The 26,899-nt window shown below is 33.3% G+C and overlaps 2 protein-coding genes across 2 annotated transcripts; one reads left to right on the top strand and one right to left on the bottom strand.

Moving 5' to 3' along the window:
• Positions 1-2,027: 2,027 nt before the first annotated feature.
• On the bottom strand, positions 2,028-14,255 carry LOC131933369 (transmembrane protein 201-like). Its single transcript, XM_059290148.1, has 11 exons — positions 14,203-14,255; positions 10,475-10,596; positions 9,488-9,626; positions 8,872-9,045; positions 8,277-8,474; positions 7,252-7,526; positions 6,595-6,777; positions 6,071-6,270; positions 4,384-4,563; positions 3,313-3,939; positions 2,028-2,965 (listed from the first exon to the last, which is right to left on the bottom strand). The coding sequence occupies exons 2-11, from the start codon at positions 10,489-10,491 to the stop codon at positions 2,868-2,870; spliced, it is 2,091 nt and encodes a 696-aa protein (XP_059146131.1). The 5' UTR covers positions 10,492-10,596; positions 14,203-14,255; the 3' UTR covers positions 2,028-2,867.
• A 306-nt stretch (positions 14,256-14,561) lies between these two features.
• LOC131933370 (transcription initiation factor TFIID subunit 10) lies at positions 14,562-22,647 on the top strand. The gene is made up of 4 exons (XM_059290149.1): positions 14,562-14,705; positions 20,562-20,626; positions 20,892-21,003; positions 22,032-22,647. Exons 1-4 carry the CDS (start codon positions 14,562-14,564, stop codon positions 22,119-22,121), a joined length of 411 nt encoding a protein of 136 aa, XP_059146132.1. The 3' UTR covers positions 22,122-22,647.
• The last annotated feature ends 4,252 nt before the right edge of the window (positions 22,648-26,899 follow it).

Below are 26,899 nucleotides of genomic sequence, written 5' to 3'. Positions count from 1 at the left end.
TTAAATTTGGACAGTTTTCACCGTTTTACTCCTCAGTCCTTCATCACATCCGGGATATAGAAGACTTATTTTAATCGGGCAAAAAATTATAAACACAGATATATAAAATTTTTGGCGTTTTATGCGTAATGGAGTTGGAAAAACTGTATTATCCAATTCTGTCCGTGTGTGTGTCCGTGTGTAAACACGATAACTTGAGTACCGTTACAGCTAGGTTGATGAAATTTCATATATAAGTATTATATCAAAATCGTAGATCCGTATCAACTTTTGAGCGATTTCCGATAACCGGAAGTGGTACTTTTTCTACTTTTAATTTTTCAAAAGCCTATAACTTGAGTACTAATTAAGATAGATAAATGAAATTTCACATGTAAGTAAAAGATCTAATTCTCTACCTTCTGTCAAATTTTGAGTAATTTCCGTTGATCGGAAGTACTAATTTACGCTATTTCCGATTTCTCAAAAAACGCATGTAAATTTATAAAGTACTAATAATATTTTTCTACTAGATTTTATTCTATTTTTAAAAGTTTAAGTAAACAAAAATCATGTCTATATTCCGAGTTGACATCCCACGTAGTGTTATATTAGAATATTCGAGAAAGTTTAGGGGAGATCACTCCCGGTTTATTTCTATAGGTTGCTGTCAGGGGCGTAGCGACCTATTTCGGCGCACGGGGCGGATTATCCCTACCATTTCTATATTATAGTTATTCCTGTTTGTGAAAAAAGCGCCCCCCCCCCTCCTCTCCCAAGTTGGAAAGGTTTGCGGTGCTTCTTACCAGTTACTATCCCGTAACATTTTCTATTTCGGTGTAACAAAGTGTTAAACCCTGAGGAAATTTCTGCAAAAAAAAAACAAACAAAAAGCAATAGTTTTCACGGGGCAGCGCCCCAGCAGGGTGCTAATTCAAATTGGCGAACCGGGCTCACCTCGGAGCAAAGAGACGCCGTCGTTCATTGTAAAGCGTGTGATATACTACGGATAAGATGAGCTGCTGTAATCATCCAAGCTACACAGAATTTAGTCAAGTGAGTCAAACTACTAAAGTGCAGGACATTGTTCTATATAGGCCTACTCTCAAGACAATTTGTGTGATCGTTTTTTCCAATTAATTATGGTTTTAATTATGTAACCTTTCAGTTCTTAAGGTACTAACTCTGTAAACTGTCTTTCAGGCCTTATTGTAACTGTATTGTATTGTAACCCAAGATCTAAACAAAACAAAAAAGCTAAGCCTGATATAGTGTGGTAAAAGATATATTTTATTGTTCCTCAACATATTCCATAGCTCATTTATAACAACTTTACAAAGACAAGATGTTAAGTATAGAAGTGATTATACATTTGATGTGGCTTTAGTTTATCTTCTAACTAAAAGCTTTGTTGGAAGTTAAATGTGTTGTTAATGCTGTTAATGCTGTGGCCTACTACCAAGTATTTAAGCTAAGGTAAACAACGTTTTTTTAAAAAAGCTCACCGAGGGTTTTTATGGATTATTCTAATCCAAAACCCAACCCCAGTGTATGGAAGACCTAAGTGGCAAATACTTATGGTCAATGCTTCGAAGTTTGATATAATTTCCAGTTACAAGTATTACAGATCTTGTAACATTTTGATTATGTAAAACAATATTAAAGCTTTACATAGAAAATGACAAACAAAAAATTGTTTTTAAAAAAACAACATAGAATATTTAAATTAAACTGTCAACAGTTTGGCATTTATGAAAAAATTACACTTGTAATAAAAAAAACTCGGCAGATTCTAACAACAATATAAAATCGTTCCAGAGTTACCATACATCATGCAGACTAATCCCGTCCCTATGCTAACAGCAGTTCACTGAAAGATAATAATACATCCACAAAACCAGCTGGTTTTGGTACATCCACCATCAACCAGAAAATGTCCAATTTTCATCTAGCATCAACCAGAAAATGTCCAATTTTCATCTAACATCAACCAGAAAATGTCCAATTTTCATCTAGCATTAACCAGAAAATGTCCAATTTTCATCTAACATCAACCAGAAAATGTCCAATTTTCATCAAGCATCAACCAGAAAATGTCCAATTTTCATCTAACATCAACCAGAAAATGTCCAATTTTCATCAAGCATCAACCAGAAAATGTCCAATTTTCATCTAACATCAACCAGAAAATGTCCAATTTTCATCTAGCATTAACCAGAAAATGTCCAATTTTCATCTAACATCAACCAGAAAATGTCCAATTTTCATCAAGCATCAACCAGAAAATGTCCAATTTTCATCTAACATCAACCAGAAAATGTCCAATTTTCATCAAGCATCAACCAGAAAATGTCCAATTTTCATCAAGCATCAACCAGACCATGTCCATTTTATCTAACAACAGCCACAACATGACCAGTTTTCATCAACCACACCATCTCCAGTTTGTTTCATCTAGCCAATAGTACAAAAGCAAATAAGTCACAATGATTCATACACAGTTGTATGCATTCTCTAACCAGTCTATCATCATTACATCAATCTTAACCTTTCAGTTTCAAACAGATAGTTGGAAACAGCAAAGGGAGGGAAGCCATCAGTCTCAAGTACTACAACTCTTTTTTAAAAAGCCAACATAAAAAGCATAGGACTGCTGCCATATAGCTTATACCAAACTATCCATCAACCAATACACTTTGGTACATGATAAATGCTTTTCACTTTGATTGAGAAATTTTTTTGGGCCAGAAAACACTGGTTTTTTTAACATGAATGTCATAAACATAAAAGTTAAAATGTAACAAAATAATTGATTCTTTCTTCCCAGTTGGACATCAAACCTACAGAGGCAACAATGGCTAAAAACAGACTCAGCCAGGTCCACTAGTTCACCCTGCCTTTAAGTTCATCAAGTAAATCATAAAGATATTAGCTGTGACACTCACACCAATAATCAGACCAATCACAGTCCACCTGAAGGAAAATTCTGGGGAATCAAGGAGAAATAAGTTAATAAATTAAAGATTAATTTCATTGGTTTCAAATTTTTTTTCCTATTAGGTTAAGAAGGTGCTGCATATGTATAGTTTAGAAATTCATAGAATAATAATATAAATAATGTAAATATATAAAATATATATATATATATATATATATATATATATATATATATATATATATATATATATATATATATATATATATATATATATATATATATATATATATATAGGTTCTATATAGTAGCAAAATAAATTTCAAATATCAAATATAATGCTGGTTACATTTTACATTACTTTTGTAGTTATTCACTTGTATTTGTAACAAACTCACCTTGACCATTACTCCCAGCTATATTTTTAGACTTTCCTTCCAAGGATTGACGTAACTCTATTTCACCTTCATCATCTGAAAAATCCTTCTCAAATCGCAAAGAAGGATTTAATCTTACATTGCCTTTTGGGGCGCCATGCTGACCACTCCCATCTCCACAGTGAAGATTGACTTTACTGTTCATAAAGGTACCAGCAGTATTATCATTACTGCATGCGCTGGCAACTAAAGGGTTAACTGCTTTTCCTGCCGCCCTGGTTATATTTTCCTTATCGTAAGCGTTGGTACAGCTGAGAGACTTCTGAAGGGACCAAGGTTTAGGGGATCTGCCGGCCATGGCCAAACGCTGGGACTTCCTGACCACTCTGGTCTTTGGTTTTAAGAAAAATGTTTCCTCTGTGGTCATGTTGTTTTTTCTCCTTTTGACTTCCATCATCACACTGTTGTTTCCTGAGCCTGACCTTTGAACTGGTGCAATGTTCAGAGGTGGTGGGTAACCATGATACTGGTCATTATATCTAGGCAGTGAGTTCATTGGATGATTGTAAGATGGGCTTAAATTCTCTGGTAGATTTGTGGAAATGTCCTGTGCTAACGAGGAGAAAGGACTGCTTGATGTTCTTTTTTCTGTTAAGTGAAAACATTGATAAGTTAAAAACAACAACAGAATGTGCTATAAACAGATTATATAATTTTCAGAGATAATCTCATTAAGGCAGGGTTTCTTTCACATATTTTCCCCAAAAAGAATTTCTGAAAGTAACCTAATCAGGTTGATTCAACTGGAAGCTGTTTTTACCTGTTTAATTCAGAAAATGAAATGCTCTAAAGTTAAATAACTTGTGCTTATTTATAAATAACTTTTTGTTTGTTTCAATATTTTTCAAAATTTGTATAAAAAATGGTTTATTGAGTAGTTGCTAAGAAAATTTGCTTAAGCGGGGGAAATACTCGTAAACATATTAAAATAGTAGAAATAGACAGGCTATTGTTAAATATTTTGATATTAATCCTCTGTGTGGTTATTCCGACACCACAGAAAACTTATGACAACAAATTTCTCTAATTTACCTTTAACATCCAAAGATATGAAGCCAAGTCTACTTGGCGATATGATAGTTCTGGATTGTTTAACATGGTCAGTAGACGAATCAGCTGCAACCACTGCAGCAGGACAAGTAGACACAGGACGAGGTGCTGACCCAGGGGCTGACACAATTAGGGGTAGAGACCATATAGAGCTATTGGAACCTAGGACAAAATCAAATTATCATTTATAGATATTGGAACATAGGACAAAATCAAATTATCATTTATAGATATTGGAACCTAGGACAAAATCAAATTATCATTTATAGATATTGGAACATAAAACAAAATCAAATTATCATTTATAGATATTGGAACATAAAACAAAATCAAATTATCATTTATAGATATTGGAACAAAGGACAAAATCAAAATATCATTTATATATATAGGAACATAGGACAAAATCAAATATCTTTTATAGTTATCAGAACCTAGGACAAAATCAAATTATCATTTATAGATATAGGAACATAGGACAAAATCAAATTATCATTTATAGATATAGGAACATAGGACAAAATCAAATTATCATTTATAGATATAGGAACATAGGACAAAATCAAATTATCATTTATAGATATAGGAACATAGGACAAAATCAAATTATCATTTATAGATATAGGAACATAGGACAAAATCAAATTATCATTTATAGATATAGGAACATAGGACAAAATCAAATTATCATTTATAGATATAGGAACCTAGGACAAAATCAAATTATCATTTATAGATATAGGAACATAGGACAAAATCAAATTATCATTTATAGATATAGGAACATAGGACAAAATCAAATTATCATTTATAGATATAGGAACATAGGACAAAATCAAATTATCATTTATAGATATAGGAACATAGGACAAAATCAAATTATCATTTATAGATATAATAACATAGGACTATAAATCAAATATCTATAATAGCTATCTGAACCAAGGACAAAATCAAATTTTCTTTTACACCTATTATAACCTCTGACAAAAACTATCTTTTTTTAACTATTGGATCTTACCTTTTCTCATAACAAGTAAATTTTTTAAATATCAGAAAGGGTGTGTAAGGGAGCAGTAGCAAATATGACTGCTTGACTGAAAGTTAGTTGTAAGTGTGATTTCTATTCTGGTTTAAGCTAAAGGCTTATAAAATTTGCTCAGGTCTTCAACTGTTTTTTTGTCAGAATATCTAATCTGTTAAAATTTCTCACTCAGTGCAAGAAATCATAAAGATAGTGTATTTATTTTTCAGTTGTATATTATGTAGGCCTATGCCAGGGGTCGGCAACCTGCGGCTCGCGAGCCGCATGCAGCTCTTTTGATATCAAGATGCGGCTCTCCAGCTCCTTGAACAAATACTAATACTCTTAATAAAAAAATAAAATATTTGAAATAAAAAAATGTTAGTGGCTCTTTAAAACCAGGGAAATTTTGAAAATTGTAACTTTTGGCTCTTCCGCTTCAAAAGGTTGCCGACCCCTGGCCTATGCTATTCAAGTATAAAAGATATTTATAAGTGGATTATTTGTACAAAGACAATTGCCTTTTAAAACAGTTTTTAGTATAATCATAATTTTGGAAATTCATAATCAGTTATTTTTTTTTAAGGAAGTGTAAATTTAATTAATAAATGTGTTAAAAATTAAATTAATGGGCGACCACTATACCGGTTCTTTTGCCAAGTCCAAAAGTGAATGTCTCAAGATTCTGCCTAACTTCCTCAAAATGGGGGGTAATTTGATCCTTTCCACCAGATTCTGATGCTTGAACACTGGGTGAAGACTTTAACGAGGCTTCTTCAGCTGAAAACTCTCTGACATATTCTGGTCTGGGTTCTATGGGAGAACTAGCAGGAGAAATCTGTTTTCTGTTGAAAGTAATAAAGAGGGGAACTGTCAAATAATTTTTTTAATCTGAGGGTAAATTAACTTAAATTATGTGATCTGCACCTGAAAGTTAATTACTAAAATAGATCACACAACAAGCTAATAATGTATGTGCATTGCACTACCCCGTCTCAAAGTCATGCACATTTTATGCCACTGGTGTTAAATATTTTCAATATAAATACAGCATTTTTTTTAATCATAAAAAGTTAATGATAATAAAATGAAATAGCTTACAAAAGCATATTATTATAGGGACTTGAACCATATAATGCAATGTTTTACATATTTAAAATTATAATTACCTTTGAAGAGATTCTACCGTAATATTTCTGGGTCTGCGGTCTCTGATACAACAGATGATAACAACAAACAGAGTCAGCACATTCAAGCCCAGAGTAACTGGGAGAGATACATCAACCAGGTTAAACGCTGTCACCACGGTGACTAGCCACAGTAACAAATGTAATGTGTCTTCAGGGTACAGGCTGTTGAGGAAAAGAAAGTTAACACACCCAAATAGAAAACAGTGACAATATTAATATTTGGAATGACACAATAAAGATCAATTTTTTAGACTACTCCGATAACAAAATAAAAAATTACATAAATGTATAAATAATAACTTAGAAAATTAAATCCTACAAAATTCAAGAAGTATTGTACTAAAATTGTACTAAAGTTTATTCATTTAATTTAACAAATAATAAATAAATACATCAAAAAACTTAAATGACCAAATAAAGGACAACAAAATTTTTCATGTTCAAACCAGTCAGCTATTTCATTTCTTAGTGGGTAAATCTATCTAAGGGTGACTAAACAAAATGAAACCTATGTTGATCCTAAATTACATCACCACTTTCATTCCATAAATTCAGTTATCTCTCTTAAGTCTAAATATAATAATTTTAGTAAAAGTAAACATTTTTGCTAAAAGAATAAATGTTGTTGAGTTTTACCTGTGTTTGCCAGATAAAGCCAGTCCCACCAAGCAAAAAATGGCCCCTGTAAGTACAGCCTTGCCAGACATGTCAAGTACTAGGTGCACAGATACATGAGAAAAGAAGACTTTATTGATGTCATCCAGCCAGGGATTTGAAGAGTAATCTGCTGATGTGGAGCCCAAGTATAGTCTTATGTTAAAGACAAGCAGGAGAAAAGAACTCAGGGCACACATGATGAATAGGATTTTTGACGTTACTTGTTGATAGAATCTAACATTAGAGTGCTGTACCTGAGAATAAAAAGATAAAATTAGTCATTAATTTACTATGTGGTTTAATATGCTAGAAAATCTAAACTGTTAGGTTGAGCAAATCCTAAATTATGTATTTTGTTACAGAAATCAAGCTGGCAAAAAGAGAAGCTACAGGTTAAAGCTGGGAAAAAAATTGTATTTACACATTTTCTACAACTAGGGGTTTATTTTCTGCAATGTTTTTTTAGTTAAGAAAAACTAAAATATATATATACTGTTGATTCAGGCTTCATTTATTTGTGACATTAAAAAAAAAAAAGAAAGCAACAATGTTGAATTTAGCATTTAAAGTTCTTAAAACTTGAAATAATAATAGTTAAAGTGTGGTTTATTTAGCATTTTTCTAATGTGATCTTATTCTTATTTATCATTTACAAATTATTAAGCAATTTAGACTCTTGGTTGAAATTGTATTGTCATTTGGTTATTATTGAAAGGAAAAAGAATTTATAATTGGAATGTAAATGGTTAAAACTATATATCTCACTGTTTATTAATGCTATAAGATTTCAGCTCAGCGGTAATAAAATAAAAGATATTCTTAAACATCAATGTGAACCTCAATTCCCTTAACAAGTCATAACAAAAATAATTCCTCTATTCCCCAACTTTTTTCCAGCTTTGTACATTTTCTGGGTTTTTTAAACTAAAGAACCAACTCAAATTTCAAAAGGACTACAACTTCAAGAGCACAATATAACCAAGCCTCAATTAAACTATACCTACATGATCACTGTGACCGGGATAAAGGGACTTCTCATGTAGACTATCCACAAGCTTTTGCTGGTCTGCTGACATGTCATTTATGAGTGTCAAATCTTGTTTCCTAATAAAATCTTGCACTCTTTCCTGGCAAACACTGCACAGGGCGTACACCTTCTCTAGATAATCTCTATACATTTCAACCTCATCATCATAATCCACCTTCAAAAGAGAAAAGAAATATTAAACTGTATTTTATCAAATAAATAACTATCATCTGTGTACTTAAAACTTTTTACCAAAAAAAAAGGTTAGAAAAGTTCACATAAAAATGGATCTATAAATTTAATTTTAAAAATATGTATTGAAATAAAGCTGTTATTTGATACAAAAAAATTTATGAGAAAAATTATAATTGTAAACCAATTTTTTAAAAGTCTAAAATATACTAATATTAATATGTGGCAGTACTTGTTTTTTGTTTAGTTTTCTTCATTACAATCTGGAATAAAGGACAGATAATTATGTATATAATTATAATTTTATCCTTAATTCCAGATTGTCCATTGCCACTTTAACAGTACTTTAAAAACTGTCGATAATTCAACAAAACACATACCTCACTGAATGGAACAAAAGCTGCAAGTTGTCGTACTTTAATCACTTGATTCTGGCCACAGTCAGCACATAGCAGGGACTCTTTTTCATTCATCTCTGCTGGGGTTCTCGTGCTTACTCCTACACTGTCATTAATTTGATACTGTTCAGTGATAGGTTTGTTGTAATCACCATCCTAGAATAGCAAACAATATATTTTTTTATTTCCTGTTTATGAAAATGCTAGTATTTTCTAATAGTAATTGAAAATATATTCTTCACCTTACATAATTATAAGATGGAATGGTGCACAAATGTTCAAAATAATTTTTTTTAATAATTTATTTTATATATATTTTATTATACATTTTTATATAAATTCAACAAGTTATTAATAATCACTAACAAGGAATTTTCTGTTTTAAAATAATATAATTAGACAAAAATAGTTTTCATAAATTTTAAATAGATAAATTCTCTTTAGCATTGCTTAATAAAAAAAATTTACATCCATAATTATAATTACAATTGTTTAACTAAAAAAGCAATGCAAGGTGGTTTCAGTACCTAGTAATATATTATATGCTAACTTAAAAACCAAAAAATGGGTGAACATGAATTATCTATTAAATAGCAACCTCTGTAAACCCGTTATACTGTTCACAATTTCTGCAAGTCCAACTGTCTTTGTCCTCAGCTTTTACAATGGAGTCTTCATTGCAAAACCAGCAATTTACTCTTATTTCTGAAGGTGGCATGTTATCATTCTTAACCCATCTGAAAGTTGAAAAAAAAATAGTAAAATTAACACAATAAGTGTTACCATTCATAAAGTACGATGAGAAAGAAAGTATAATATAAGACCCATTACATAATTTTTAATAGGCGTAAAAGTGTAATAAATAAACTTATAATTTTCCCTCACTGAGGGTTCCAGGTCAGGTGCCCTAGCGGACAGATATCTGATACTACCTTCTATTTGTTAAAGTAGCATAGACCTATAATTTTAGTAAGTAGAGTTTCAGTGATAACGACATAACATAACTGTATGCCACTTAAACCTAGAAACTTAAAAAAACAACAGAAAACATGGAACATTTCATTAGGCCTAGCCTATATGGTCAGACACATGATGAGAATGGTTTGAGAATTGGAAAAACCAACCAGAGATCTATGAAATTAACACAGACACTAATACATACTACATATGACATGTAATGGCCGAAATTTTAAGAGAAAGACAGTGACAGTTAGGTCATCTGGAAACAAAAAAAAAAAAAAAAAAAACAACAGAGGGGTGGATTTGGTAGATATATTATTCTACTTTTATAAAAACCAGTTGTATAAAAAATTCCAAGGGAACACGACCACAAGGCCGGCCTAGGCTTAGATTGATAGTTTCTACTAAAGATTGGGTGAAGAAAGGTGAAGCAGGCCAAAGCCAAAGCCCTTTCACGCTGTGTTCACTGTACTGTGTAGGAGTAATAGACACTTGCAGGGATGGTAGATCAACAAAACAATCATAACTGTTAGGCTTATATTAAATTGCTGTGATAGAAAAACTTGATATAGGTTTAATTACAGTAATTAGCCCTAATTTTTAAATTGTATAGCAGTAGGCTTACCTCATTATAAAATTCATTATCACTCCAAGGCAAGGCCCAGTTCTCTAGATACTTTACTAGCCAGGGTTAGTCTAGAATCAAGTCAAATAGATTGCTGCTAGATCTATTGATACTTGATAGGCCTATAATAATAAATTTATAATAATAGATTACTACTATATATACAGGCCTTTTATATTAGTATGTAAGGGCCTACTAATTAACTAATCTATAGTTCATATATATAGTTCAGATAAAGGGGGCAGCCCAAAACCGAGTCCGATGGAGATGTGTGGTTGCAGCCCTTTGCTCCCCAGTGGCCAGAAAAGAACGATGATGATGATAGTTCATATATACTATAGTAGGCCTAACTAGTAATAATAACTGAGTATAATTATTAAATAACTTGATACTGGGAAGGCTGAAGGGGGGGGGGGGGGAGTAAGCTTTTTCACTTTGTATTTTAATTAGAGCAATCTATAATCTATAGAATTTAGGCGTAGATCAAGATCTTGGTTAAACTCCATTTTAGCGTATTTTATTCGCCGCTTCACATTGTATTTTATTATAAACTTAATATAAACACAACCAAAACACACAAAAACGTTAGGAAAACACTGGGATAAGAGCTAGATCTACTTCTTTTTGATGAATGTAAGTTTTAATTAGAAAAGGGAAAAACAAAAACACAAAAAGCATTAGGACAGTTCCAATCCAATCCAATAGCGTGTGATAGTCAGTGGGAGAAAAAATCCCTACACAGTCGAGGGTTTACCGCGAGTTCATATTGACTTTAATTATCAACAAACATCATAGCTTGGGCAATAGCTATTTGAAATGTTGTTGGCCTCAGTTCTGGGGTCATTGTGAAATCATAAAAGTTTATTGATCGCGGGAGATACTTGTAACAATACAAACTTAACTGCCTTGCAATTGCGAGTTTCGTACTTCAATTTCATCCATTGCCTGAAACATTGGCATGAATATCTCTATCTTAACTTTAACTGACACATGAACATAGCTGTCATAGCACATTCAATATTGCAAATTTGGATTTTTGACAAAAGTAAATCATCAAAACTAAAACAAAACTTCATAAAGAAATAGACCTAAGGGGTCGTCCATAAATGACATCACACTCGTAGGGGGGAGGGGGGTCTGTAATTTTGCGACTGTGTGTGATGAGGGGGAGGGGGGGAGTTCAGATGGTGCGACATCACTTTTGCATTATAAAAAAGCAATGTTAGAAAACAAATTTTAAACGTTATTTCGCGTTTTAGAAAACTGCTTTAATAAATTGTAATAGGAATTGATTAAAATACTCTATTTTGACGGAGTTCAGACAAGATTTTAGAAAAATATCGATGTTTAAAAAAATATTCAACTGCAATTTTGAGGGGGTTATAGGCTGAGGTGTAACAACATTTTAGGGGGGGTCTGGCTTTTTGTGACGTGTGACAGAGGGGTGGGGGGAGGTAAAAATCGTCAAAAAAAAGCGTGACATCATTTATGGGTGAACCCTAAGCCCAACAACAATGTTTATAATTAATTATATATAATTATATAGGCCGGGTTAATGTTAATGTTTTCCTGCCGTTTTGTGTGTGTTTCGGTTGTGTTTATTTAGATCTAGATCTTGGCCTATACTATAAGCTATATTTTATAATTTACTAGCCGTCCCGGCCAGGCCCTGCTCTGGCTTCTGTGAAAAACCTTTCTGTTAAAGACCATTACCTGTGTGTTTAGTAATCATCAGAAACCCGGCATTGCCCACCCAAACCACAACCAACCAAAAACAACAAAACGCAAACATAACGCTAACACAATTACAAATACAAACGAAAACAAAAACCTAACAACAAACCCAACCACAACCACCAATACAAACACAAAGAAAAAACAAACAAAAAAGCAAACGAAAACAAAAACCTAACAACAAACCCAACCACAAACACCAATACCAACAAAAAAAAAAAAACAACGAAAAAGCAAACGAAAACAAACCAAATCCAAACGCAAAACCAACCAAAAACACAAACCCAAAAAAAAAAACACAAACAAAAACGAAAAAAGAAAGAACAAAAACGAACCAAATCAAAACGCAACCACTAACGCAAACCCACCTAAACACAAAGAAAACACTAACGCGAACATAAACGCCCGGGGCGGAATCACCTGTTTTAGCTTAATGAACGCCTATAGTACCCCAACTTATTCACAGTCTTTTGCACTCACTTAAACGAACGCGCCTGTTTCAATTTAATAAACAATTTTAATACTCCAAGCTTATCCGTAAAATACCTACAACATTTGCACTTGATCAATCCCCGCTAATTATGTAATTATTTTTTTTCCCAATACCAAAACAAAGTAATTAAAAAGTAAATTATTTTCACGGAATGCAATGGTTTTATAAAGGGAAGTAATTGTGTTTTTCCTAATTTATCAAAGGGAAGTAAGTGCTATAGGACTAAATAAAGACATAATTAGAATTTTTGTAAAAGATGATATTTTTTTTAAAACTTGTGTTTAATGAACATGCCGACAATTATTACTATAATTTGAAAAATGAAAATTATTTCCCAACACTTTCAATAGTAATTTTTTAGCTCATAAATTTAGACAAATGCGCACGATAATTTTTCTAACACTTAAAATCGTACAATTCCAACGACATACAAATGCATTACATACAGAACTGAGCTTTATATATTAGATATGATTTTATATCACACGCTCAACTGGGGGTGAACGTGATGCGGGAATAAAATACGCATAAATGGAGTTTTACCCAGATTTTTTTCAAGTTTAGTAGATCTAGAATCTAGATTCGGTAAAACTCCATTTTAGCGTATTTTATTCTCCGCTTCTTGTTTACCTCCAGTTGAGCGTATTTTATTATAACAACTGAAACACACCAAAACATTAGGAAAACACGATTTATTATTTGTATTGTATTTTTGTTTTAACAAATGAATAAAAATGAATAAAAAAAACAAAGAGACTGACTTTTTTTAGATTTTGATAATTTACTTTTGTTAATTCCAAATTTAGAATATGGAATGTGCAATGTTCGTGCATCAGAATTTTCATAGCAATGGGTGAAATACGTAAAAACGTAACTCACAATTGGCTGCAAAGGCGGTTAAGTTTGTACTGTTACAAGTATTTCCCAGGCATGATACTATAAATAAACATTAATGAACTTACAATGACCACAAAACTGAGGCCAACACAATTTCAAACAGCTATTGCCCGAGCTATGACGTATGCTGATAATTAATGGAATATATTATTAATTATTAGGTAAAGTCAATGTGAACTCACGGTGAACCTGCTACCGTGTAAGTGTAAGGATTTTTCTCCCGCTGACGATCACACGATAGTTAGGCCTAATTGGAACAGTTCTAATGCTTTTTTTTGTTTTTTTTTTACCTTTTCTAATAATAAAAAATCGCATTTATAAAAAAAAATAAGTAGATCTAGATCTAGAGTCTAGATCTGTCAAAATCGGTGTTTTCCTAACGACGACTAACGTTTTTTTTTTTTGTGGGTTTCGGTTGTGTTTAGTGTTGTTTACTTTACAATAAAATACGCTCAACTGGAGGTGAACGTCAAGCGGGGAATAAAATACGCTAAATTGAAGTTTTACTCTAGATCTAGATCTCTAGATTCTATTCTAGATCCAGATCTAGGCCTATCTTTCTTATCTATTATACTAATACTAAAATAATATTATTAACATTAACTATTGAATGATTTCTTAACAAAGCTTGCCTCACCCGGCAAATGTGAATTTATGTTTTTACTTTACTGACTTGTTGTTAAAAACCACAACTTCATCTAAATAAGCAAAACATTTTAGGGCCTAATGTCCTTTTTAAAATACAAAAACGGATTTGTTTAGAATAATGGTTAGATTGTTTTTGGAACCTTTAATGTTTGAAATATAGATCTATATATAGTCTACATATTTAAGATGTAATATTTCAATAAAATACCTGCTTTTTCTATTAAAATGCTTAGACCTAATGTTTTATTTCACTAACTTTAGTGTTTGGTTTACAGATTTAACTTTTTTATTGAAGCATTTATTATTGTATTCAAAATGGCGGCTGGAGGAGATGATGTTAAACCAACGTTTATACTACAAAGCCAAATTTCCCAAGATACTCAATCGCAAAATCAAGACAAATCAGCAGGTTTACCCCTGAGCGATTTTGTTCTTCAATTGGAAGATTATGCACCTACGGTTTGCTAATTTTCTTTACTTTAACTGTAGATTCTAGATTAATAGATTTTGAAAATAAATCATTAATTTCTCGGTAAAACTCCATTTTAATTTTTTTTTTTTTTAATTTAGCGTAGACCCTATTTTTAATCTCCGCTTCTCGTTTACCTCCAGTTGAGCGTATTTTATTAAAACACACCAAAACATTAGGAAAACACGATTTATTTGCGTAAACAGAAAAGTGTGCTCACAGAAAATTTGGAAAAACAAAGGTCTTAGTCTTATTTTCTAGTTAGTCTCATATAAATTCAATTTTCTTCAAATTATAAAAAGAATAGCATATAATTGTAGAGCTTTAAAAATGCAAGCCAACAGTACCAATTTTATTAATTTAGCATAATCGGTTGATTAAATATAATTTTTTTAGTGTCGCAAATAAAATATATAGAAACGCGACCAAAAACGCAGGTAAAAAGTCAAATACACTTGTTTTAAAGCTAGTAAGCAAGAAAAGACATGATTCTTTCTTACTATTGAAATCAGTTTGCTTATACCTACATTTTTTTACACCAAGGTGAAAGTAAATAGTTTATATAAATTTATAAAATGCCATTTATATAATTAATTATAATTTATTGTATGTTTTGTGATGAATTTTCAATTGGAAAATACTGCATTTGGAAGCAGAAAGGTAAATTCTACAGAACAGATGTTGTTTGGAATGTTATAGATTATAGATCTAGGCCTATATCAAAATGTTTGTTTAATAAAATTCAATTAGAGTCCACCCATTTCTGATGGGTACCTGATATACATTGGGGAAATTAAAGGTAAAAAGTAAAGGCGGCTGTGAATATCGCTGACCACACGGACAATCACTTCATATGCCGAGGTCAAGAAACATGAACTCTACTTCATCTGCCAAATAGATTGCTTTGTCTACAGAGGAATCTTAATTAATGTTTACAGGGGCCTAATAAAATTGAGTTATGTTTGTAAAAACATTAGGCCTAAGCTTTAAAAACTTATTTTGGTCAATATCGGAAAAAATAAAAATCTTTTCGACTAAATGGGTTGAAAAAAGCTTTGAATTTGTTTAATTGTTTGTTATTATATCTTGTAGTATTTAGAATTGAAGCTTTCTTTCTTAATTACAAGTTGTATTAATTTCAAACCTTAATGTAATTTCTTTTTAATTCAGTATTAGCCTAAATGTAAGGTAGGCTACAGAATTCAGATATTACCTATGGTTTTGTGGTTTTTATATGTTTATAACATTTGTGTTTATGAAATGACCTAATGAAGTTATCAAGCAAACTGTTTTATTATTATTTTAATAGGCCTGCAAGTTATAAGTACAAAATATAGATATCTAATCACTAGATCTAGGTCTAAGTTTAAGAAAAAACTACCAAAAAGGTTTGAAATACTTAAATATAGTACTAAAAGTAGCTATGTTTTGAAAAAAAAATATCTTAAACTGGAGACATTCAATTTAAAAGTCATTATAAAAACTCCACGATCTAGATTTATTTCTAGATCTCTAGTAGGAATACAGATTTAGAGGCTTTCCCATCAGTATCAATGTACTATCTTAGCTATGTGGTAGGTCAATACGAGTTCACTGGGAAAAAAATCGGATCTGCCGTAGGGGGGTGGGTTTAGTGCGCAAATGCTCCTGACCGATTGCCAAAAGGTACAGAAATTCTAAAGATACATTTTAAAAGAAAAATGGACGGCTGAACTGCAGTTATCAAAATATCTGTGTAAGTAGAAGTATAAATAATAATATTTTACACAAATATAGCTGTCTTTTGCTAAATCTAGCTCAATTTCCACGAAAATCGCATCTGGTCGCAAAAATTTTTATATCAGCTTGTCGGCCATTCAACGATCTATCACGTGTAGCAGACGCCAAACAGATTTACCCGTATGGTATTGCGCGAATGCTATTTTTAGCAACAGTGTCGAGACGCGATCGAAAAAAACGAACTAGAAAGTGGCCATAAAAAAGCGGGTCAGGGGAGATAATTCAACTCGCGTTATGAGACTAGCTATATTTTCTAGAGATACTCGCTAATTTTAAATTTCGTTATTTTTCGATTTAAACATTACCAATGGAAACTAGAGATCAATCTCTAATCAATCAAATACTTAATTTGTTGAAAATAAACTCATTTGGAGCTTAATTACTGATTTTTATTAATTGGCCACTCCAAGCATTGCAAGCCAAATAATCCGTGACAACCAGATCGCCATAGCTTTTCTGAAGAGACGAACTCTGCAGGGTTGACCTTGCAGCTGATTTGATTTTAGCAGAATATGCACAGTACATTTGATTTTATTACCACATTTCTATTCGTATGTACACTGTCTTCGTCAGAATAAAAAATCACATAATGGAATTAGATCTAGATTTTTAAAATATTTTTATTTAATTTTTTTTTAAATGGAAGGGTGTTTAAAAAGGAAAACTAAATTCAAATTAATGAAAAACATGTTCAAGAATATGTAGTATAGATCTAATCTTTTTAAAGATATTCAATCCCATGCATGTTTTATTAACTAGTGTACGTGTTTTAGCAATGCTTAATTAGGGCAATTCATAAAATATAGCGATGTCATTGTAAAATTAATCTAACCCTCTTCTCTCACTTGACTTGGGACAGGTGTGTTATTTACAAAGTTTTGTCTATGCTCAGTTTAAAATGTAAAGATTTGTAAGTATTTGATTTATTTTAAAAAACACTGCAATAGTATTCAAATTCATCAAGTTAGCGAGAAATACATTCTAAACAGCGTCACGGGCAGTGCACGTGACAGACATCTCGCTCGCTTAGTTTTGTCAACCAGAAAAGTTAGCCTATCAAATACAATTAATTAGGCCTATAAAATAAAAAGAGGCCAATCTCATTAAAATGATCGCCTGTGAGCAAAGATATATGCAAATTACAAACATCGCTAGCCCGCCTGCGTTCTTTTGTCAACCAGCGAGAGAAAACTCATAGCACAGTGTGCGCATGCGCTAAATCTAGTCCAAGTACTTTGTTATCCCAAGTTATAGGCCCTAATTAGTATTATAGGTCTAGATTAATATAAAGTTCAAATTAAATGTATTTAATTAAGATGTGTGTCTATTTGATTTTTCAAATGTCAGCGCATAAAAATTAATCACCCGAGAGCGAGAATTAGGCCTATGCCTATGCATTCCAAACATCGACACAGACCACGTGTGTCAAACGACTCGCTCGCTCGCGCTGGTTTGTCAGCGAGAGAGGCATCGCCCGCCACAGCGCCGGCACAGTACACATGTCCTAGTCCATGCGTACTTGGTTTACTTAGTACTAATTAGTAATGTAAACTTAGACCCAACGCTAAAATCATTTAATTTATCTATCAGGCCTCTAAAATCGTAATAATATTAACATTATTAAGCCTAATAAATGTATCAACGAAGACCAGTGAAAATATTATAATTAGCCTAATTAAAATTTATGAAATCAATAAGAATTAAGACAAATTAATTAAGCTATAACAAATTTGAAAACAAATAATGAGGCAACGAAGACCAGTGAAAATAATATTATAATTAGCCTAATTAAAATTTATGAAATCAATAAGAATTAAGACAAATTAATTAAGCTATAACAAATTTGAAAACAAATAATTAGGCCTAAGTCATTAGCCTAAGTAAGCACACAAAGACCAACGCTCACTACTAGATCTAGATCTAATTCCAGGGATCAACAAAAAAAAAATAAAAAAATAACAGATCGTTGTGGTTTAAGGGTTTTTAGAGTCATAGTATAATCCAAAAGTCAGGTGAAATATCCATAATTAGGCTTAATTAGTCTAATTACGCTAGCAAAATAAGCTGAAAAAGAGTGTCAAGTGAAAAGAAAACACAATTATATAAGCAGCGAGAGGATACTACTGTACAGCTTCCGTAACAATAGCGATGACGTCACAATAAAAAATAAGGTGCTTTCAGTGACCTTTTTGCGATGCCGATTTCTTAAAAGGCGAACACAATATTTACAATTTTTTTTCACTAAACGATCAATCTAATAATACTCGACCTAGGCATGCTGTTTTGACACCTTAGAGACCATTATTTAAAGTTTTTGAGCTACTCAAACTGTACCTATGTTTACGTTTGACCTTTCAATGTCGGAAGCAAAAAAAAAAAAAAAAATCTGCCAAAAATAGCTTTGTCATCATTAGATTGCTTAAAATACGCGAAAAAAACGCCATTTTTCGCGTGATAATTATTTTTAAAGTTAATGTTAAGGTGGTCTCTCGAACAAAGCAGAAAAAATTGCCCAATCGTAGGCCAAGGTGTGGTAGCCATGTTCTGGTTAGCAACCAAGGACGCTTTTAAGTTAGTGAGTCTCGCTATTATTTTCACATTTTTCTGTGTGCGCACCTAGCACACAGAAAAATGCGCAATAAGAAAATTATGCACACAGATCTTTCATCAGTTATTAGTAGTATTACTCGCTAACTTGAAGGCGTGCTTCGTTGCTAACAACAATATGGCGTGCAGACTGGACGCATGACTTCAGACCATTTTTCGGCCAAATTACAATGACCTTCTACTAATTACTTTAAAAAATGTTTACCACACGCAAAATGGCAGGGTTTTCATGTTATAGCAACAAACTATATGTGGCAGAGCTATATATGCCAGAAAAGCATTTTAAAATTTGCGTTGGAGAATGAAGGCTAAATTTAAAAGTTGCTTTGATTAAAAATAGGCCTACTAGAACTTTTTAAATATAAATTTCCATAGTACAAAATTGATTTCCATACAAAAGCATTATTCTCAGTCTATGCAAAAATAAATCAAATATTATCAGCCGTTTTTTATAAGACCGGCAAAGAAAATGACAACCATTTTTTTTTTTTAAAAACCTCGTGACCACTATTTGGTGATCAAAAAAAAACCTCGTGACCACTATTTGGTGATCACTAGTTAGGTACTCTTGTGCATAGCCAGTTAAAAAGTCAAACCGGACTCATGGCTTTTTGTAGCTTCAAACAAATAATGCTTGTCATGGAGAGGTGTGTCGTGCATGGCAGTGAGTGACAATAAAAAAATTGCGAGATATGTAGAAGTAATTTTTAGGATTTCTAGTTAAGTGCTCTCCGTGAAAACAACTGCCACCAAAAACTATCAACTGACTGATCAAAATGACAGACTAATAATAAATTAACACATATCTATATATATAATTCTCTTCTGGGAGACGTTAGAAAACAAGCGCCTCCTTGCAGTCCCCTCTCTTTCTCTCTATCCTCACTACCACTCCCCACCCCACCCGCACATGGTCTGGTGAGCTGTGGTCACCCTAAATGTTTACAAATCGTTGACCCGGGTTTCGTGACGGCTATTAGGGGCAGATAATTTAGTTTGAAACGATTTTAAACTTACAGGAGGTAATTAAAAGAAGGCTGCATTCACGGGGGGGGGGGGGTGTAGGGTCAGGGTTAGTGGAATGGGGGGGGGGTTAGTGTTTTAAAGCAAATATTTTCAGTGGCAGCATTGGTACTGTCGAATTCACAAATTATGAATTACTGAAAAGTAGGAAATAAAACAACTAAATAGCGGCGTATGATATGCCGCGGGTCGGCTCGTTTGAGATATTTAACATGTTTAATTCCAGTAATATTGTTTCTTTTTTCCAATATCTTATCCCCAGGTGAGGTACCCATGCAGACATTTTTGTAGGCTAATTTTCTAACATGCTATAGTTTGGCATATAAATCATGACAGTTAATCCTACATTGCTTGCTGTTACCACCTATATGGCTAGCAGTTATGAACATTTAAAATAATGTATTATACTTTGTCTAATATTTTAATATATGTTTCAGATACCAGACTCTGTGACAGGCTACTATCTCAACAGGGCAGGATTTGATTCCAGTGACCCAAGAATGTAAGCTTGACTTCACATTTCTTTTACAGCTCTCTGCCTATTTTTTTTCTTTGTTTTTAAATTTTTACTTTTTCTCTAGTACTAGTAGTCTTTTTCATTGATTTCATCTCATTTACTTCCACATTAGAAATAAGTTGCCAGATTTATTGATTGAATGTTTCCGTTCACTATGTTATTAACTTTTGTTATGGGTAAACAAACATGTTTTTTGCTATATGAAATTCCCTTTAACTGCAGTAAAAATTAATGTCCGTTAAATTTTCAGAACGAGACTAATTTCCCTGGCAGCACAAAAGTTTATTTCTGATATTGCCAACGATGCACTACAGCATTCAAAGATGAGAGCTTCTGGACAGAGTGCAAAAAAACAAGGAAAGGTATGGTAGTACAAATAACTCTCTGCATTAGTTCAAAAGATTTTAAGCCATTAACTTCCTGTGATTTGCATTCAATTCCCAATATGTGGCCCATAACTCTGTAAAAATTAAGTGAATACTTTTACAAATATTTATTTGTAAATTCTGTGATGATCAGAGTAAAAAGGATTATAAGATTTCGGAAATAAAACTGACAATCACAAATTATTGAACATGTTACAATATATTTTTTAAGTTTCAGTAATTCATAATTTTGTAACCACTGCTGTCACTGAGAATATCTGCTTTAAAACACTATCAGAAAGTCGTTAAGGGCGATTCTACCCCCACACACCCCCCCCCCCCCCCCCCCCCCCCCCCCCCGTGGATGGAAGCAGCCTCCTCTTAGCTACCTCCCCTAAGTTTAAAATCGTTTCAAACTAAATTATGTGCCCCTAATAGCCGTCACTAAACCCGGCTCTATGATTGTAAACATTTAGCATGACCCACAGCTCACCAGACTACCTAGAGAGGGGACTGCAAGGCGCGCTTACAGCTTGTTTTCTAATGTCTCCAAGAAGAGAATTATATATATAGATGATTTAAATTAACAAAAGGCTTACATATCTAGCTTAAATGTGGAAAGATTGGTACACATTTTTTAATGGGAAAGTTAATACTATAAAAAAAACTTTACCAGCTCACCATTTACTGTGTCAAATTTATTGTTAGTGATAGTGGGTTCTATCTACTCTAACACATGTTGAAATTGTTCAGGATATTCACACATGTATGAGATTAATTAAACCATAGATTTACAGTGGACAATATTTATAGATGTACATGTCTAAAACTATATGTAACTCTACTTGGGAGAAGCCTTTGAAAAGCTATTCTACCTAACTAAAAAACATAGAATAAATAGTATGTAATCAGATGGAGGTATCTTCTAATTATGTTTGACGGTGTATTTTCAACCCTGCTCTTCCAACAAAGATCTTTCATAGCTTTTGCTTTATTTTGTTTACATTTATATTCATCTATTCTAGGACAAAAAGATGACACTACAAATGGAAGACCTTACACCAGCCCTAGCAGAGTATGGCATCAATGTGAAGAAACCTTTGTATTTTGTATAACAGGCATCCATTGTTTAGTTATGTTCTTTTTGTACAGTGCAGCTAAATGATTGTTTTTATTATTTATTATGTTTTTTAGGTAACAACTTTTTATGGAGTAGCATATTTTTATTCTAGGCATGTTATGGACAATGTGCATATTTTATTAGGCCGCTAGCCGCCGCCTAATACTGTTTCATTGGAGGCTAGATGATCATATTATACTTACTTAAAAGAAATGGAGATTTGTAATTCTTTGTTGATCACATTTACTTCTGTCAGTACTAATTTAAAAGTTTTCTTTTTTTAATATCTAATGTACTTCAACAAGTTCTGTAATCTCAATAGGTGTATGTTTGACCACTAATACCTGTGTAGACTTTACCCAGTTAGTGTTAAGTGAAAATGCATCTATTCTGTTTGAAAATGTATTATTGCCACTACTCAATGAGAGTATAAAGGTGTTAATGCTTTTCCAATATTTTGATTTGGTTCAAAATAGTACACAAGAAATGGTGGTTACTCCCCTTGTTGGGTGGTAAACATATGTATAATCAGTATTTAATAAAGCCTCTACCTATTTACTGATAACCTTCTGTACCAGAAGTATTTTCTACGCAGAAACCATTTCTGAGTGGGACATTGAATTGTATGTTGGAACATTTTTAAACATGGTAATATTTTTCTCTATTTTTTAAGAATAGGTTTTCTTTTAGTTGTAGCATAGTGTGCATAACACAAGCTTAGCTAGTTTTTATTTTTATACCTCAGAAGTGAGCAATATTTTGTCTTAAATTTGTGTACATTCAACTTGCATTTATTTTGTAAATAAAATTACTTGTTTATGCATTATTATGTTTGTTTTGACATAGTTCATCAATTATTATTTTGTGCATTACTGATATGTAAAATAAAAGAATCATATTAATATTAAAATAAATTGAGGTTATTAATAATTACGTTTTTGTGATGTCCTAAGTAATTTACTTTAGGTCTCTGCTATTATTTACTAAACAGGAAAGTTGTACCAGCCTTGGAAAAGGAATGTGAAATGCAACTTTTTTAAAATAATGAAATCTTGAATTTTTTTTTTGTCCAAAGCAAGTACAATCGACTCTCATTTTTCTCAGGGCAAATAAATTTGTGTGTGAAACTTATCTGGTAAGGCCAATGTCTGACTGTACACTGGCTACTTTATTGAAAGTATATTTATGGCAGTACACAAAGTACTTTAGTAAGATGAAACGTGTTTCTTTCAGACAGAAGGGACTCTGGAAACTTTTGTAGGTGTTGACTGGGTGTATATTATTAATATTATTAATATATAAATTCTCTTTCTGGCAGTATATGTGCTTTAGGGTGAGATGCCTGATAGAACCTCTGATATCAAGTAAGATACAAGTGTGTAGAGTAATGACTATGCAATATGTATTGTAGCATTGAGGAAGGTGAGACTATAAGTCACAATTTTGTCTATTTGGTAGGCTTTGTCCATTCACGGGCAAGACACATAAGACAGCACATCCATTCAATAAAATTTGAAATAACATTTAATCATTGTATTAATCAGAAAATTGTAATGGGCAGAGAGCCTTTTGTGAAGCTTCCTGATGAAATGCAAGATGACCTAGATCATGTCTAGAATGTCCCAATGCATGCGTCGTCCATAAATAAAGTCACACTCGTAGGGGGGAGGGAGTCCGTTATTTTGTGACGGTGTGTGATGGGGGGGGGGGGGGGGTGTTACGTCACAATTTTGCATTATAAAAAGCAATGTTAGAAAACAAGTTTTAGCTGTTATTTCGCGTTTTAGAAAACGGTTTCAATAAATTGTAAAACGAATTTATCTAAATACTATATGTTGGCCATCTGATTCAACGTGTTCATCAGGGCCAACTGCTTCAATTAGTTGATCAGGGCCATCTGTTTCAATGTGTTGATCAGGCCCAACTGTTTCAGTGAGTTGATCATCGTGAAAACGTTTGGTTTCTAATGAATGGTATGGTTTGGTGGCCATCTTGTTTTGTAGTATGTCCAGTTGAAGAAATAAATCACAAACATTTCTAATGCACAGATGTTATTTGTCAAATACTACATTAGTTACTCTGTTAAAGTTGCTAAAAGAAAGATACCATAATCGTGTTTTGTGTTTTATGCAATGATTGGTATCGTTTTTGGACATTTTACTGTTGTGCTCTACAAGCTCATGCTCATGACTATGCGAATATACACTATGGGGTTGTCCATAAATGACGTCACACTCGTAGGGGGAAGGGGGGTCCGTAATTTTGTGACGGTGTGTGATGAGGGAGAGAAGGGGGGGGGGGTCAGATGGTGTGACGTCACTTTTTTGCATTATAAAAAAGCAATGTTAGAAAATGAGTTTTAGCCGTTATTTCGTGTTTTAGAAAACGGCTTTAAAAAAAATTGTAATATGAATTGATCAAAATACTCTAAGTTGACAGAATTCTGACAAGATTTTTTAAAAATATCGATGTTTTAAGAAAAATTCAACAGCAATTGTGAGGAGGGGGGGGGGTTGTAGGCTGAGGTGTGACGTCATTTTAGGGGGGTGTCTGTTTTTTTTTTGTGACGACGTGTTACGGAAGGGAGGGGGGAGTAAAAATCGTCAAAAAAGCGTGACGTCAGTTATGGATGACCCCCTAATATCAAATTTTGAAAAAAGTGGACATACTGCGTTTGTCTTCCCTACCCTCGACATGACATTGGAAGAAGAGATGTCTGCTTCTGACGTGACGATAGATAACTCATCACTGTTTCTCTTCATAAAACCAAGGACCTACTCAGCTCACTCTAAATTCTTGATATTTTCAAACTGTTTCTGCTATACTAAAAACAACTCTCTCCGCTCTGTGACAGTTACCCTTTTCGACCAGTAGGACAGATAAGGTAGAGTTCTCCTGTTTCAGTGACCACGCATGTGTTTCCAAGGTTTCTTTCAGATCTTTTTTTTTAATTTTTTTCTATTTCTTTCGGATAACTTTACTTTTTATAATTTTCATTGAGAAAAAAAAAAGTTTTAAAACAGGATCACATTTTTTATGTAGTTTAATCCATAGAAACAAAACGAGCTTAGCCTAAAGCGGTGATATCGATTAGCAGAGGGCGCAGCCTCACAATGAAATTAAATGGCAGAAGCCATCCTTTGATGTGTTGTCTCCCTTTAGGGCTTCTTTTATTTATAGGTTGAGTTCTCTCCCCTGTGCTGTTCTAAATAAAAATATTGTATTCATTCATCGAATTCTGTGCGGGCTACATGAGCTATATAAATACAGTCTGCGAAGCCTATTACTGGCAGGCCAACTATAACATTTAACGTTTTTTTTTAATCGACGGGGGGGGGGGGGGGGGTAGAATGGGGGAAAGAAAGTGTGAGCATCAATTTTGTATTTTCAAAGAATCAAAACAGAATTTTTAAAATTTTCTTTAAGGAGTGGGATAAAAAACAGTATGACCACATTTAACTTTAACGGAAGGGGTTATTTTATTTGTTAGTGATAAGTAACGATTTGAAGAGGGGAGATGGGAGGTGGATCTGTAAAAAAAAACTTGTGTTGATCTAGGCATATATGCTTTTATATTTAAGTAATATTCAACTAAGTACTGCTATTTATAAAGCTTCTAAAACATCAAATTTATTCACCAACAACAAAGGCCAGGTGCTTTGGGAGAGAAAATACACTAACAAGATTAAACAGCTCCCCACCCCTTCCCCCCAAAGGCTCTATTGGGAATCATACGGATGAAAATGAGGATAATTAAGAGAATCCATTTGCATTCGTTCTCTGAAAATAAAGTGCGTGGGCCGCAGTTTTATACTACACGCGACACAGATGCGACTGAGATCCATTTGTGTTACCGTGCCGTACTTGCTGTCATTTCTTTCTTTAGTTTTGTAAACTAGAGATTAATTTTAAAATGCAATATTTTTCACAAATATATTTTTTTAATGATCTGACTTTTGTTTTCACATTAGTGTCCGCCCCGCCCCCCTCGTTGTTTTTCCAACCAGCCCGTATCCCAATTCCTTCAGGCAGATTAAAATAAAAATACGATTCTATTTTTTATCAATATTTTAATGAAGATTATGCGCGTGGGAAAGACGAACTAACCCGCCATTTGAGTAGACCGGGTCACGTGTCATGGAATCGATATTGACGATACTGCTTCAGAGAGCCAAAGTGGACTTGACCACACTTGACTCAAGGGCATTCTAAATTTAGCATGTCTACGCTGGTTGTGTAGATAGGCTGAGAGCCCCAGGGGGGGGGAGAGGGGGAATGTTGAAATCGTTACTCTTAACGCAGCCTGAAATGTATTTAACTTCCAAGCAGTATTCTGTGGGTAGCCTATATGTTATGGTTGGGGGGGGGGGGGGGGGGGGGGGGTGGGTGGTTATACTAGTTATAGTAAGCCCATTTGACACTGACCTATTCAAACGATAACATTGGTAAGGAACAACAGAACAGAATGTCTGCATGGCCGATTAGCACCCTAGACCTAACTAAATGCAGAGGCGTAGCGAGGGGGGGGGGCGGGGGGAGGACCGCACCGGGTGACACAATTTAGGGGGGGGGGGGTAACACCAAGGCGAAAAATAGCAAAATATATAGAGAAAACTTTGAAGGGGTGTGCAAATTGAAAGTTTGAGGGGGGTGCAAATAGATAATTTGACCCCGGGAAGGGTCGCTGCGCCTCTGGGGGGTGACACCATTAAGTGCCGCACCGGGTGACACCCGACTCGCTACGCCACTGCCTAAATAGGCGATTATTTAGGC

The sequence above is a fragment of the Physella acuta genome, unplaced genomic scaffold, assembly GCF_028476545.2.
Source record: "Physella acuta isolate Inbredline_101_S28 unplaced genomic scaffold, ASM2847654v3 ptg002477l, whole genome shotgun sequence".
Lineage (NCBI taxonomy): Eukaryota > Metazoa > Mollusca > Gastropoda > Physidae > Physella > Physella acuta.
Note: the sequence above shows the minus strand (reverse complement) of the source record. Positions and strands in the feature narration are given on the sequence as shown.

What these genes read in the sequence shown, in the direction of transcription:
- LOC131933369 (XM_059290148.1), bottom strand. An exon ending in GCTTTATCTGGCAAACACAG is followed by an intron (nt 6,778 to 7,251) that starts GTAAAACTCAAC and finishes TTTCCTCAACAG; the next exon opens with CCTGTACCCTGAAGACACAT. An exon ending in CATATCTTTGGATGTTAAAG is followed by an intron (nt 3,940 to 4,383) that starts GTAAATTAGAGA and finishes TTCACTTAACAG; the next exon opens with AAAAAAGAACATCAAGCAGT.
- LOC131933370 (XM_059290149.1), top strand. Translation starts at nt 14,562, where the DNA reads ATGGCGGCTGGAGGAGATGATGTTAAACCAACGTTTATACTACAAAGC. An exon ending in GATTCCAGTGACCCAAGAAT is followed by an intron (nt 20,627 to 20,891) that starts GTAAGCTTGACT and finishes TTAAATTTTCAG; the next exon opens with AACGAGACTAATTTCCCTGG. An exon ending in GTGCAAAAAAACAAGGAAAG is followed by an intron (nt 21,004 to 22,031) that starts GTATGGTAGTAC and finishes CATCTATTCTAG; the next exon opens with GACAAAAAGATGACACTACA.